Source organism: Tamandua tetradactyla, chromosome 6, assembly GCF_023851605.1.
Source record: "Tamandua tetradactyla isolate mTamTet1 chromosome 6, mTamTet1.pri, whole genome shotgun sequence".
Classification (NCBI taxonomy): domain Eukaryota; kingdom Metazoa; phylum Chordata; class Mammalia; order Pilosa; family Myrmecophagidae; genus Tamandua; species Tamandua tetradactyla.
Window position 1 is genome coordinate 82,918,621 of NC_135332.1, and position 15,989 is coordinate 82,934,609.

Below are 15,989 nucleotides of genomic sequence, written 5' to 3' on the forward strand. Positions count from 1 at the left end.
GGGGCAGGGTCAAGGCTTCTGGGTGGGTGGAGCCTCAGGCCTTCCTGGCAGGGAGGGACTAACTCCCAAAGCAGGTGGGTAGGGTCTGAAACAGGTATGGCTTCCCCAGCCACTGGGTCAAGGCCAGCTCCAGTCCGTCTTAGGGGCCACCTTCCCACACCCTCCTGGCATCAACTTGTCTGTGAATCTGAGCAGATCAGCTGCAGGAAGTTTACTTGAGAATGCTCCCAGAACCAAGATCTGTGAAAGTGGGGGCAGAAGCAGGATTTCATGGGGGCAGTGGGCTGGGATTCCTCGCCAGGGGCTTCAGCTGGCCCATGGGGGTGGGAAGCTGTGGGGGCTGTGTGAGCCCTTCAGAATTGCCCCAAGTTGGGTCATGGGGAGCAGGCGTGCACAACCCCAGGCTGAGTGACGAGTCACTGGCTGCCCCAGGAAGGAGTGACCTTGGCGTGGTGAGGCTTCTCGGTGGCAGAAGTCCCCCGTCTGCCTGCAGCACTCCTTGCAGATGGGGGTGCGCCCTTCATTCTCGGGGGTGCCTCACAGCATCCAACCCACCGTGGGACATCAAGGCCCTGGGACTCAGCCCCCGCCTGCCCCCTGTGCTGTCCCAGGGCGGCACAGAGCCACCTCTTTGTCTCCCCCAGGCAATGGCATGCCCTCCTGAGACAGCAGGGTCCCCACGCAGCTCAGTAGCGTGGGATGCTGTGCCCGTGGTGTCCGACCACACTGTCTCACCAAAGGGGCTTGCCCGTGGCGCACAGGCCGCGGAGCGTACATAGGTCCCTGAGAGCAGGGGTTAGTGACTGCTACTATCGCTTGCTGAGGCCTGGAAGGCTGCGGGAGGAGGTGCCCAGCAGCAGGAGATGGATGCAGGACGAGCACAGGGGACGCTTGTTTCAGAGGCAGGGGTTCTGGGACTGTTTGGAGGAGGCTACCAGAAAGGGGGTGATGGGGTGCCAGCGTCTATGAGCAGGCCAAGGTCACTGAGTGGGGCAGGCAGGGGGCGGAAACAGGGCCTGGAAGCATTTTGGGACCAAGGAGAAGGGGGCGGGGCTGAGGCCTGTGGTGGGTGGAGCCACGGGCTGGGTGGGTGGAGCTTCAGGCCTTCCCAGCAGGGAGGGACTGGCTTCCAGAGCAGCTGGGTAGGGTCTGGGACAGGCGTGGCATCCCCAGCGACTGGCAGCCATGTGACAGGGCCGCTGCAGGGTCCCTAACTAAGCCCTTGCATCCCCTACAGGGAGCGGACAAGAGCAGGCTTTGGGCAAAACTTGCAAACCAGCCAGGCATCATGAACGGCCACTCCACTCCTCTGGACATCCTGGTCAGCAACGGCACTAAGCCAGCCAGAATCCCCAAGGCCGGGAAGGCCATGCTGGGGACCAGCGTCCTTCCCGAGGCCCAGGCTGGAGCAGCCCTGTCCACCGAGGTCAAGAGCATTGCTGGGGTGCAGGTGGAGACCTCCGGCCAGGTCCTGGATCTCTACACCGCCATGAGGCAAGGCCTCCTTCCCACAGGGCTGGCGCAGGCCCTGCTGGAGGCCCAGGCGGCCACCGGGGGCCTCGTGGATCCCGCCCTGGGGCAGCTGCTGCCCGTGTCCGAGGCCCTGCGGCAGGGGCTGGTGGGGCTGGAGCTGAAGGAGAAGCTGCTGGCCGCTGAGCGGGCGGTCACCGGCTACCCTGATCCCTATGGGGGTGAAAAGCTGGCTCTCTTCCAGGCCATCGGGAAGGAGGTAGTGGACCGGGCGCTGGGATGGCGCTGGCTGCAGGCCCAGCTGGCCACTGGCGGCCTGGTGGATCCTGCACGGGGCGTGCGTGTAGCCCCCGAGGCGGCCTGCGAGCTCGGCCTGCTGGACCGGGACACCTGGCACCACCTGTCGGAGCCTGAGCCCGAGCCTGATGAGGGCTCCCCAGGCTTCTGTGACCCCAACACGCTGGAGCAGCTGCCCTATGGCGAGCTTCTGGGCAGGTGCGTGGTGGCCCCTGGCTCGGGCCTGGCCCTGCTGCCCGTGAAGACCACCTTCTGCAGCCTGGGCGGGGCTGTGAGTGCGGCCGAGCTGCTGGAGGCCGGCATCCTGGACGTGGAGACGGCCCAGGGCCTGCAGGAGGGCAGGCTGGCGGGTCCCGACGTGGCTGCCCTCGCAGAGGTGCGGCGCTACTTGGAGGGCACCGGTGGCATGGCGGGGGTCATCTTGCTGCCTGCCGGCCACAAGAAAAGCCTCTTCCAGGCAGCCTCCGAGCACCTGCTCCCAATGGGTGCTGCGTTGCCCCTGCTGGAAGCCCAGGCCGCCACCCGAACACTGGTGGACCCAACCTCGGGCCGGCAGCTAGGGGTGGACGAGGCGGTCAGGGCAGGCCTGGTTGGCCCGGAGCTGCATGGGCCTCTCCTGGTGGCAGAGCAGGCGGTGACAGGCTACCTGGACCCCTTCAGCGGCGCCCACATCCCCCTCTTCCAGGCCATGAAAAAGGGGCTGGTGGATCAGCCACTGGCGCTGCGGCTGCTGGACGCGCAGCTGGCCACCGGAGGGCTGGTGTGTCCATCCCGCCGGCTCCGGCTGCCCCTGGAAGCCGCCCTCCGCTTGGGCTGCCTGGACACGGAAACCCAGCATTGCCTGTCACGGGCCAGCGGCTTCTCAGACCCCCGCACACAGGAGAGCCTGGGCTACGGGCAGCTGCTGGCCCACTGCGTCACTGACCCGGACACGGGCCTCGCATTCCTACCACTCACAGGGAGTGCTCGGGGGACCCCGTTCATTGAGCATGCCACCCGGCAGGTCTTGAGCGCAGCCATGACCACCGTCTCCGTGGGGCCATCGCGGGGCCGGCCCATGGCCCTCTGGGACCTGCTCTTCTCCGAGGCAGTCCCTGCGCAGCAACGGGCAGCCCTGATGCAACAGCACCAGGAAGGGACGCTCTCAGAGGAGGAGCTGGCTGCCCAGCTGAAGGCCGCCGTCAAGCAGGCAGCAGTGACCGCCAGGGTCACCTTCCCGGGACTGAGGGAGGATGTGGCGCCGGGAGAACTACTGGAGTCCAAGGTCATCGGCCGGGAGGTGTACGAACAGCTGGAGCGGGGGGAGGCCACGGCCCACGACGTGGGCTGCCTGGCCTCCGTGCAGAGGTACCTGCAGGGCACCGGCTGCATTGCTGGCCTCTTGCTGCCTGGTTCCCAGGAGCGGCTCGGCATCTACGAGGCCCGCAGGAGGGGGCTGCTCAGGCCGGGCACCGCCCTGGTGTTACTCGAGGCACAAGCGGCCACCGGCTTCATCATCGACCCTGTGGAAAACAAGAAGTACTCAGTGGAGGAGGCACTGCGGGCCGGTGCCATTGGGCTTGACGTGTACCCGAAGCTGCTGGCGGCCGAGCGCGCGGTCACCGGCTACTCCGACCCCTACACCGGCGGGCAGATCTCGCTGTTCCAGGCCATGAAGAAGGACCTGATCGTCAGGGACCACGGCGTCCGCCTGCTGGAGGCTCAGATCGCCACCGGCGGCGTCATCGACCCCGTGCACAGCCACCGCCTGCCCGTGGAGGTGGCCTACCAGCGCGGCTACTTCGACGAGGACATGAACCGCGTGCTGTCGGACCCCAGCGACGACACTAAAGGCTTCTTCGACCCCAACACGCATGAAAACCTCACCTACCTGCAGCTGCTGGAGAAGTGCATCACCGACGCCGACACAGGGCTCCGCCTCCTGCCGCTCAGCCACGGGCAGCCCGAGCGTGTGGACGGTGCCACCCGGCAGGCGCTGCAGGGTCAGCTGCTGTTGGTGCAGCACGGTCGCTTCCGGGGCCGGCGCGTCTCTCTCTGGCAGCTGATCAACTCCGAGTACTTCAGCGAGGCACGGCGGCGGCAGCTGCTGCAGCGGTACCGGAGGCGGGAGCTCACGCTGGAGCAAGTGGCTCAGCTGCTGGAGCGTGAGACTGGGCGGTGGACCGACATCTCGCTGCCTGCTCTGAGGGGCCGGGTCAGCATCCACCAGCTCCTGGAGGCAGGCGTTATCGACCAGGAGCTCCTAAACCGCGTGCTGGCGGGTGCGCTGCATCCCGAGGCTCTGCTGCACCTGGAGAGCGTGCGCAGGCACCTGCGGGGCACCGGTGCAGTGGGCGGCGTGCTGCTGCAGCCCTCCAACCGGAAGCTCAGCCTCTACCAGGCCATGAAGCAGCAGCTGCTGGGCCCGGGCGTGGCTGTGGCCCTGTTAGAAGCCCAGGCGGCCACCGGAACCATCACCGACCCCTGCGGCCTGCAGACCCTGTCTGTAGACGAGGCTGTGCGACAGGAGCTGGTGGGGCCAGAGCTGTGCCTCCAGCTGCGGCGGGCCGAGGAGGCCCTCGTGGGTTTCAGGGACCCCTTCTCTGGGAAGAGGGTGCCCCTGTTCCAAGCCATGAAGAAAGGGCTTGTCCCTGCGGGGCAGGCCTCCCGGCTCCTGGATGCTCAGCTGGCCACGGGAGGGGTCATTGACCCCGCCAGCCACCTCCACCTGCCTGTGTCCACGGCCACCCAGCACGGCTGCATTGACAGCAAGACGGAGGCATCCCTGGCTGGCTCCCTGCAGACCTTCCCCTGCCCGGATGGCCGGGGGCACATCAGCTATGCCCGGCTTCTTGAGCAATGTGTGAGGGATGAGGCCTCGGGCCTCTGCCTCCTGCCCCTGCCAGAAAGTGCCCCCACCATCCCCACGGACGAACAGATCCAGCAGGCGCTGCAGGCCGTGCCAGGCGCCGAGGACGGTATGACCCTCTGGGACTTGCTTGGTTCCTGCCACCTCACCGAGGAGCAGCGCACGGGTTTCCTGGAAGACGTCAGGGCGGGGCGGAGGACCCCGCAGCAGGTACGGGCGGCCGTGCTGGAGCAGATGCAGAGGGCGGAGCTCCTGGCACAGGCCCACATCACAGTGCCTGGCCCACGTGGGGAGGTGCCCGCTGTCTGGCTGCTGGACATGGGCGTCATCACCCAGGAGACCCTGGCAGCCCTGGCCCAAGGCAGACAGACACTGGGCGAGGTGGCCGAACAGCCCGCCGTGAAGACCTGCCTCTGGGGCTTGGGCTGCGTGGCTGGGGTGCTGCTGCAGCCATCCGGCACCAAGATGGGCATTGCCCAGGCTGTGCGGGACGGGCTCCTGCCCGCGGGCCTGGGGCACAGGCTGTTGGAGGCCCAGGTGGCCTGTGGAGCCCTGGTCGACCCCATGACCAATCAGAGGCTCTCGGTGGATGGCGCTGTCCGGGCCGGCCTGGTGAGTGGGGCGCTGAGTGGGCAGCTCCGGCAGGCTGAGCGGGCAGTGGCTGGGTACACAGACCCCTTCTCCAGGGCGACCCTCTCCCTGTGGCAGGCCATGGAGAAGGGGCTGGTGCCACAGAGCGAGGGCCTCCCCCTCCTGCAGGCACAGCTGGCCACAGGGGGCGCCGTGGAGCCGGTCCACCATGTCCACCTGCCCCTGGCGGCTGCCTACAGGCTCGGCCTCCTGGATGAGGAGACCAGCCGGGTGCTGACCTCAACGGACGATGAGCAGAAGTTCTTCTTCGACCCCAACATGCAGGAAAAAGTGACCTACCAGCAGCTCAGGGAGTGCTGCATGCTGGACCCCGCCACGGGCCTGCGACTGCTCCCGCTCAACCGGGACGTGGAGCCCGACGTGGACGAGCACACGGCCATGGCGCTGCGGGCACTGAGTGTGCCCGTGGGCGCGGGCAGGTTCAAGGGGCAGGTGGTGTCCGCCTGGGAGCTGCTGCACTCCGAATGCATCGGCGCCACACGGCGGCGGGAGCTGATGGCACAGTGCCGCTCAGGGCGGGCCACGGCCCTACGGCAGGTGGTGAGTGCCGTGGCCGCCCTGGTGGAGGCCGTGGACCTGCAGCCCCCACAGGCCACCTTCCGAGGGCTGCGGAAGCAAGTGTCAGCCCGGGACCTGTTCAGGTCCCGGCTCATCGACAAGAAGACGCTGGACGACCTGAGCCTGGGCCGGACGAGTGTGCAGGATGTGATGCAGATGCGCGGCGTGAAGCGCTTCCTGGAGGGGTCCAATTTCATCGCCGGGGTGCTGGTGCAGGCCACTGGGGAGCGCATGAGCATCTCGGAGGCACTGCAGAGGGGCCTGCTGCGGCCCGGCACTGCCCTGGTGCTGCTCGAAGCGCAGGCGGCCACCGGCTTTGTCATTGACCCCGTGGAAAACCGGAAACTGACCGTGGAGCAGGCGTTTTCCGCGGGGATGTTCAGCAAGGAAACTTACACAAAGCTGCTGGCAGCCGAGCGCGCGGTCACCGGCTACTCCGACCCCTACACCGGCGGGCAGATCTCGCTGTTCCAGGCCATGAAGAAGGACCTGATCGTCAGGGACCACGGCATCCGCCTGCTGGAGGCTCAGATCGCCACGGGTGGCATCATCGACCCCGTGCACAGCCACCGGCTGCCCGTGGAGGTGGCCTACCAGCGTGGCTACTTCGACGAGGACATGAACCGCGTGCTGTCAGACCCCAGCGACGACACTAAAGGCTTCTTCGACCCCAACACGCACGAGAACCTCACCTACCTGCAGCTGCTGGAGCGCTGCGTGCGCGACCCCGACACAGGGCTGTACATGTTGCAAATTGTGAAGAAAGGAGAACCTTACGTGTATGTCGACGAGGCCACGAGGGAAACCCTGCGGTCGCACACAGCCAGGATGCACGTGGGGCTGTTTGCCAATCAGACAGTCTCCATTTGGGATGTGCTGTCCTCCCAATACTTCACAGAGGAGAGGAAACGAGAACTTGTCCAGCAGTACAGAACCAGGAGCCTGTGTCTGGAGAAACTGTTGGCCATCATCACCGCGACGGTGGAAGAAACGGAAAAACAAAGCCAAGACGTCTGGGTGACAGGGCCCACAGGGCAGGTGACGGCCGCCGAGTTATTCAACTCCGGAGTCATTGACAAGAAAACACTGGACGCGCTACTGAGGGATCCAAGCCAGGTACCGACCCTCCACAAACTGAAGCACGTGAGAACTTATCTGGAGGGCACTGGCTGCATTGCAGGAGTGACCGTGCCCCCGGCACAGGAGGTGATGGGCATCTATGAGGCCAGCAGGAAGGGGCTTATCTCTGCCGGGATCGCAGCCCAGTTGCTGGAGGCACAAGCGGCCACAGGCTTCATGCTGGACCCTCGCAGCCACCAGCGGCTGCCTGTGGAGGAGGCTGTGGCTGCCGGCCTGGTGGGTGAAGAGCTTCGCGAGAGGCTCCTGACCGCGGAGAAGGCAGCCAAAGGCTACCTTGACCCAGACACTGGGGACAAGGTCTCACTGTTCCAGGCCATGAAAAAGAAACTGGTGGGAAGGGAAGATGCGCTGAGATTTCTAGAGGTGCAGCTTGCCACGGGGGGTGTCGTCGACCCCCAGCACAACCACCGGCTGCCACTGGACACGGCCTACCGGCGTGGGTGCCTGCACAAGGACATATGCACACTCATCTCCGATGAGAAGCACCCAATCAAAAGATTCCTGGATCCCAACACGCAGGAGAAAGCGACGTACCGGGAGCTGCAAGGCAGGAGCAAAACGGATGAGGAGACAGACTGGCTTCTTCTCCCGATAGACAAGGACAAAACAAATGGTGATTACATTGACGAGGCCACCAAAAAGGCACTGGAGGCAGAGTGGGTGCAGATCTCTGTGGGAAGGTTCAGAGGCCAGAAGCGGTCCGTGTGGGAACTCCTGAACTCTGAGTACATCACAGAGGAGAAGAAACACGAGCTGGTGAAAAAATACAGGACAGACACTGTACGGGCTTTGGAGGAGGTAGTCAGAATAATTTTGGAAATAATTGAAGTAAAAGAAAAAACCACTAAAACAATATGGTTCAAAGGAATTAGGAGGCAAATCACAGCCTCGGAGCTCTTTACATCCAAAATCATCACGAAGGATATCTTAGAAGGACTGGAAAAGGGAAGAACCACAGCGGAAGATGTCAGGAAAAAGGCGGAGGTCCAGCGCTACCTGGAGGGCACCGGCTGCATCGCGGGGGTCCTGGCACCCTCCCGCGACGAGCCGGGACGCACGGAGAAGCTGAGCATCTACCAGGCCATGTGGAAGGGCCTCCTGCGGCCCGGCACCGCCCTGGTGCTGCTCGAGGCGCAGGCGGCCACCGGCTTCGTCATCGACCCGGTGAGCAACCAGCGGCTGTCCGTGGAGGAGGCGGTGGCCGCCGGCGTGGTGGGCGGCGAGATCCGCGAGAAGCTGCTGGCGGCCGAGCGCGCGGTCACCGGCTACTCCGACCCCTACACCGGCGGGCAGATCTCGCTGTTCCAGGCCATGAAGAAGGACCTGATCGTCAGGGACCACGGCGTCCGCCTGCTGGAGGCTCAGATCGCCACTGGCGGCGTCATCGACCCCGTGCACAGCCACCGCCTGCCCGTGGAGGTGGCCTACCAGCGCGGCTACTTCGACGAGGACATGAACCGCGTGCTGTCGGACCCCAGCGACGACACTAAAGGCTTCTTCGACCCCAACACGCACGAGAACCTCACCTACCTGCAGCTGCTGCGCAGGTGCGTGCGCGACCCCGACACGGGGCTCCTCATGCTGCAGCTGGCGGCGCCCGGCTCCGCAGTGCAGCAGCTGAGCGAGGAGCAGCGCCGCGCGCTGCGGGACGTCCGGGTGACGCTGGAGGCGGGCGCCCTGCAGGGCCAGAGTCTCTCGGTCTGGGAGCTGCTGTTCTACCGCGAGGTCCGCGAGAGCCTGCGGCAGGACTTGCTGCGGCGGTTCCGGGAGGGCTCCTTGAACGCCCAGGGCGTGGGCGCCACCCTGACGGCGCTGCTGGCCGACCCGGACCCTCGCGGCGCCCTGCGGAAGGCCACCGTGGAGATGCGCGTGGGCCGCTTCCGGGGCGGCCCGGTGCCCCTGTGGGACGTCCTGACGTCCGACTACGTGCACGCCACCACCCGCGAGGAGCTGCTGGCCCAGTTCAGCTCCGGGGCGCTGACCCTGCTGGCGCTGACCCGCAGGCTGACCGCCATCGTGGAGGAGGCGGAGGCGGAGGGGGCGGGCGGCGCGTCCCGGGAAGCCGAGTCCCGGGTCCAGGAGTCCCGGCCGCCCGGGAGCGCTGACGGTGACGCGGGTCCCGCCCCCAGCGAGCCCGAGGCTGGACCTGACGCTGCCAGGCAGAGCCAGGAGCAGGCCCTGCGCGCGGCCACCCTGGAAGTACAGGCTGCGTTCTTCCCGGGCCAGCGCGTGTCGGCCTGGGACGTTCTCTTCTCCTCCTACCTGAGCCCGGCCCGCCGGGACGAGCTGCTGGCCCAGCACCTAGCCGGCGCCCTGGCCCTGCCCGCTCTCCTCTCCACTCTCACCCGCGCCGTGCAAGACACCGACGGGACGCTGAGCAAAGTGTCCTTCCGCGGCCTGCGGCGCCAGGTATCGGCCTACAAGCTGGGCATCTCCCGGGTGCTGCGCCCCGAGACGCTGCAGGAGCTGGCCCAGGGCACCAAGACCCTGCAGGAGGTGAGGGAGATGGACTCGGTCAAGCGCTACCTGGAGGGCACCGGCTGCATCGCGGGGGTCCTGGCACCCTCCCGCGACGAGCCGGGACGCACGGAGAAGCTGAGCATCTACCAGGCCATGTGGAAGGGCCTCCTGCGGCCCGGCACCGCCCTGGTGCTGCTCGAGGCGCAGGCGGCCACCGGCTTCGTCATCGACCCGGTGAGCAACCAGCGGCTGTCCGTGGAGGAGGCGGTGGCCGCCGGCGTGGTGGGCGGCGAGATCCGCGAGAAGCTGCTGGCGGCCGAGCGCGCGGTCACCGGCTACTCCGACCCCTACACCGGCGGGCAGATCTCGCTGTTCCAGGCCATGAAGAAGGACCTGATCGTCAGGGACCACGGCGTCCGCCTGCTGGAGGCTCAGATCGCCACCGGCGGCGTCATCGACCCCGTGCACAGCCACCGCCTGCCCGTGGAGGTGGCCTACCAGCGCGGCTACTTCGACGAGGACATGAACCGCGTGCTGTCGGACCCCAGCGACGACACTAAAGGCTTCTTCGACCCCAACACGCACGAGAACCTCACCTACCTGCAGCTGCTGAGCAGGTGCGTGCGCGACCCAGACACGGGACTGCGCCTCTTGCCACTTTCTAAGCAGTAGGTGATCTCTCCCTTCAGCCTTCTCAGCTTTTCAAGGACATCTGACACTTTTTTTTAATTTTCCCACATTGCCCTAATCTTTTGTTTATTTTCTCCTTTCCCCCTGCTAATATATATACGTATTTTTTTTTTCTTTTTTGGTTGCAGTTTTTGAACATTCTTAAGTAATGTTCTCTTTCTTTCTCTCAGTAGTTTGATCGGCTTCACCTGTTTATCCCAGAAGGAATTTATCCTCCCTCCTATTGCAACCTCTTGGTGCTCTCAGCATCTTTTAACCCAGACTTCTCACCGATTTTTTTTATTTCATCTTGAATTTGCAGGTGATCAGATTTGAATACTCCATTACCTTCTTGAACCCTTTTTCTAGGGCCTGTAGCACAGCAAACTGAAATGTACACAAGTTAAATCATTTTCCAAAATGTATTAAATGCATTCCTTTCAATCATGAAATTTTGTTATGGGCGTGGACTGCTTTCCATTAACTGATGGCTTCTCTTTATTTCATGCAATCTTTTAAAATTTATTTATTTTTTAAACATAACAACATGCAAACACAAACATTCTTACCACATGATCATTCCATTCTTGATATGTATGCAATAACTCACAATATCATCACATAATTGTATATTCATCATCATGATCATTTCCTATAACATTTGCATCAATTCAGAAAAAGAAATAAAAAGAAAACAGAAAAAAATTCATATATGCCACACCCCTTACCCAGAAAGTTAGTGACCCAGTTTGTATTTTTTTTTAATTTTTTGCATGTGCAGACCTTGGGACCTGAACCCGGACCTCCAGCATGGCAGGCGAGAACTCTGCCTGCTGAGCCACAGTGCCCTACCCTAGTTTGTGCAATTTTATTGTGTTATATTCACACTCCATATAGTCCATCTGACATATCAATCAATGAATCACAGTATCATCCCATAGTTATGCAATCATCACCACAATCAATTTTTCGAACATTTTCATTACCACAAGAAGAAAAGTAAGAAATAAAAATATAAAAGAAGTCCTCCCTCCCCCATTGTTGACCCCTAACATTGGTGTGGTACATTTGTTGCTGTTGATGAAAGAATATTAAGATATTTAACTGTAGTCCATAGTTTTCAGTAGGTGCATTTTCTCCATATACCCCTCTGTTATTAACTCTTTGTAAAAGTGATGTACATTTGCTCTGACTCACAAAAGAACTTAATTATTTTTGTAGTGTCGATCAGTCATCTTCCACCAGAAGGTTTCACCGTGTTATAGAGTCCTGTGTTTTCACCTCCAGGTGTGCATCTAGTGACATGACTACACAATTCTTTTCTACCCCATTTACACACCATTCAGGAAATAATTTGCATTTCCCTAATAGTGAGTATGTTGGTTTGAAATGATTTTTGTACCCTCGAAAAGTCATGTTTTAACCCAAATCCCATTTTATAAAGGCAGTCATTTCTTCTAATCCTTCTTCAGTACTGTATGTTTGAAACTTTAATTAGCTTATCTCCATGGAGATGTGACGCAATCAATTTGGGTATTAAACCTGATTAGGTGGAGACGTGTCTCCACCCATTCCAGGGGCGTCTTGATTGGTTTTACCAGAATCCTTTAAAAAAAGAAGCACTTTGGAAAAAGTTAGAGAACAACAAGAGAGATAGGAGATTCGGAGAGCAGAGAAGAATGACAGAGCCATGAGAAAGCTACAGCAGAGAACATCAATGAACCACAAAGCAGAGTCCACCGAGCAGCGATTTTTGGAGATGAAGAAGGAAAACACCTCTCGGGGAGCTGGAGAGGAAGTTAGCAGATGATGCCGTGTTCACCATGTGCCCTTCCAGCTGAGAGAGAAACTCTGACTGTGTTCACCATGTGCCTTCTCACTTGAGAGAGAAACCCTGAACTTCATCAGCCTTCCTGAATCAAGGTGTCTTTCCCTGGAATAGAACACTTAGATTGGACACTTCTACAGGCTTACCTTAATTGGGACATTTCCACTGCCTAAAAACTGTTAACTTGCAATTTATTAAATTCCCCTTTTTAAAATCCATTCCAATTCTGATACGTTGCATTCTGGCAACCAGCAAACTAGGACAGCTAGTAAGCTCGAGCATCTTCTCACGTGCTTGCTAGCCACCTGTTTTTTGTGGGGTTTTTTATTTTCATTTTTTTGTTTTTAATTTTCAAAAATAAAATATGACAACAAAGAAACGCAAACATTCTTAACATATGATCATTCCATTCTACATGTATAATCAATAATTCACAATATCATCACATAGTTGCATATTCATCATCATGATCATTTCTTAGAACATCTGCATCGATTCAGAAAAAGAAATAAAAAGACAACAGAAAAAAATTCTTACATACCATATACCCCTCCCTTTCATTGATCACTGGCATTTCAATCTGTTTATTTTAACATTTGTTCCCCCTATTATTTATTTTTATTCCATATGTTTTACTTGTCTGTTGACAAGGTAGATAAAAGGAGCATCAGACACAAGGTTTTCACAATCACACATCACATTGTGAAAGCTATATCATTATACAATCATCATCAAGAAACATGGCTACTGGAACAAAGCTCTACATTTTCAGGCAGTTCCCTCCAGCCTCTCCATTACATCTTGAATAACAAGGAAGGTGATATCTACTTAATGCATAAGAATAACCTCCAGGAAAACCTCTCGACTCTGTTTGAAATCTCTCAGCTATTGTCACTTTATTTTGTCTCGTTTCACTCTTCCCCCTTTTGGTCGAGAAGGTTTTCTCAATCCCTTGATGCTGAGACTCAGCTCATTCTAGGATTTCTGTCCCACGTTGCCAGGAAGGTCCACACCTTCCTGGGATTCATGTCCCATGTAGACAGGGGGAGAGTGGTGAGTTTGCTTGTTGTGTTGGCTGGAGAGAGAGGCCACATCTGAGCAATTAAAGAGGTTCTCTTGAGGGTGACTTTTAGGCTTAATTTTAAGAAGGCTTGACCTATCCTGTGTGGGTTTAAGTTTCATATGAACAAACCCCAATATTGGGGGCTCAGCCTATAGCTTTGGTTGTCCACACTACGTGAGAATATCAAGAATTCAACATGGGGAAGTTGAATTTTCCCCCTTTCTCACCATTCCCCGAAGGAGATTTTGCAAATACTTTTTTATTCACTGTTCAAATCACTCTGGGATTGAGGGCCCACTTTCGGGGTCTTTGACTCAAAAGAACAAAGATGGGTCTTAGCCACCTATTTTTCCTCTTTGGAGAATTGTCTATTCATGTCCTTCACCCATTTTTTAAATTGGGTTGTTTGTCTTTTTATTGTTGAGTTGTAGGATCTATTTTCATATTCTAGATGTCAAGCTATTATCAGATGCTGATGCATGTTTTCCAAATATTTCTCCCATTGAGTAGACTGCCTTCTCAACCTTTGACAAAGTCCTTTGACGCACAGAAGTATTCAATTTTGAAGAGGTCCCATTTATCTATTTTTTTTCTTTCATTGCTTGTGCTTTGGGTGTGAAGTCTAAGAAGCTACGTCCTATCATTAGGTCTTAAAGGTGTTTCCTTATATTTTATTCTAGGAGTTTTATGGTACTGGCTCTTATATTTAGGTCTTTGATCCATTTTGAGTTAATTTTTATATAGGCTGTGAGGTAGGGGTCCTCTTTCATTCTTTTGGATATGGGTATCCGGTTCTCCCAATACCATTTTTTGAAGAGACTGTTCTGTCCCAATTGAGTGGATTAGGGAGCCTTGTCAAAAATATTGATCATAGATCTGAGGATCTATTTTTTGTTTTTGTTTTTGTTTTCTGCTCTTTTTTATTTATTAATTTAAAAAATAAACAAAATAAAACAACATACACAATCATTAATTCACAATATCATCACTTAGCTGCATATTCATCATTTCTTAGAACATTTTCATTAATTCAGAAAAAGAAATAAAAAAGACAATAGAAAAAGAAATAGAACGAACACAGGAAAGAAAAAAAAAGATTATACCTACCATACCCCTTATCCCTTGCTTTCATTGATCACTAGCATTTAAACTAAATTTATTTTAGCATTTGTTCCCCCTGTTGTTTATTTTTATTCCATATGTTCTACTCCTTTGTTGACAAGGTAGATAAAAGGAACATCAGACACAAGGCCTTCACAATCACACAGTCACATTGTGACATCTGTATCATTCCTGAGGATCTATTTTTGAACTCTCAATTCAATTCCATTGATCAATATGTTCCATTGATCAAAACAGCCAATACCATGCTGTTTTGACCACTATATAATAATAATAATAATAATAAAGCTTTATAATAAGCTTTAAAGTCAGGAAGTGTAAGTCTTCCCATTTCATTCTTCCTTTTCAATATGGCTTTGCTTATTTGAGTCCCCTTACCATTCCAAATAAAATTGATAATCAGCGTTTCTATTTCTGCAAAGTAATCTGTTGGAATTTTGATTGATATTGCATTGAATCCTTAGAGCTTTTTGGATAAAATTGACATCTTAACAACATTTAGCCTCCCAATCCATGAACACAGATGTCTTTCCATTTATTCTCTTCTTTGATTTCTTTTAGCAATTCTATTTTAGTTTTCTGTGTACAAGTCCTTTACATCCATGGTTAGGTTTGTTCCTAGGAGGTATTTGATTCTTTTAGGTGCTACTGTAAATGGAATTTTTTCCTTGATTTCCTCCTCAGATAGCTCATTACTGGTGTATAGAATTACCATTGATTTTTATGTCTTTATCTTGTATCCTCCCACTTTCCTGAACTCATTTATTAACTCAAGTAGCTTTGCAGTAGTTTTTTTTGGATTTTCTAAATATAGGACCATGTCATCTGCAAACAGTGAGAGTTGTACTTCTTCCTTTCCAATTTAGATGTCTTTTATTTCCTTTTCTTGCCTAATTATCCTAACTAGAACTTCTAGCACAATGTTGAATAACAGTGGTGGCATTTGGCATCCTTTTGTTCCCAACCTTAGAGGGAAGGCTTTCATTCTCTTGCCATTGAGTATGATGTTAGCTGTGGGTTTTTTCATAATGTCCTTTATCATGTTGAGGAAGTTTCCTTGGATTCCTACCTTTTGAAGTGTTTTTATCAAGAAAGGATGTTGAATTCTGTCAAACGCTTTTCCACATCAATTGAGATGATCATGTGGTTTTTCCTTTTCGATTTGTTAATGCGGTGTATTACATTATTCCATTTTCTTGTGTTGACCCACCCTTGCATAACTGGGAGAAAACCCATCTGGTTATGGCGTATAATCATTTTAATATGCCATTGGATTATCTACAAGTATTTTGTTGAGGGTTTTTGCATGTATAGTCATTAAAAAGATTGGTCTGAAATTTTCTTATCTGCCTTTATTAGGTATTAGGAAGATATTGGCTTCAAAGAATGAGGTGTTCCCTCTTCTTCAATTTTTTGGAAGAGTTGAGCAGTTAATTCTTCTTGAAATGTTTGGAAAATCTTGTCTGTGAAGTCGTCTTTCTTTGTTGGTAGGTGTTTGATGACTGATTCAATCTCTTTACTTGTGATTGGTTTGTTGAAGCCTTCTATATCTTCTCAAGTGAGTGTAGGTTGTACAAAGTTGTCCATTTCCTCTAGGTTGTCTAGTTGTTGGCATACAGCTGTTGATAGTATCCTCTTATGACCTTTTTTATTTCTTCAGGGCCTGTAATAATACCCCCTCTCATTTCTGATTTTAACTTTTTGCATCTGCTCTCTTTTTGTCTTGTCAGTCTAGCTAAGGGTTTGTTGGTTTTATTGAACTTCTCAAAGAACCAATGTTTGGTTTTGTTGATTCTCTCTATTGTTTTTTTATTCTCCATTTCATTAATTGATGCTCTAATCTTTGTTATTTCTTTCCTTCTATTTGCTTTGTGATTAGTTTG

The 15,989-nt window shown here is 55.1% G+C and overlaps 1 protein-coding gene across 1 annotated transcript in view; it reads left to right on the top strand.

Annotated features, from left to right (window-relative positions):
- EPPK1 (epiplakin 1) overlaps positions 1-10,545 on the top strand; it is a 19,481-nt gene extending 8,936 nt beyond the window's left edge. Inside the window, exon 2 of the mRNA XM_077166567.1 lies at positions 1,238-10,545. Within this exon, the coding sequence (XP_077022682.1) occupies positions 1,289-10,096 (8,808 nt within the window). The 5' untranslated portion in view covers positions 1,238-1,288 and the 3' untranslated portion in view covers positions 10,097-10,545. The remainder of the gene's footprint in view (positions 1-1,237) is intronic.
- Positions 10,546-15,989: the final 5,444 nt, after the last annotated feature.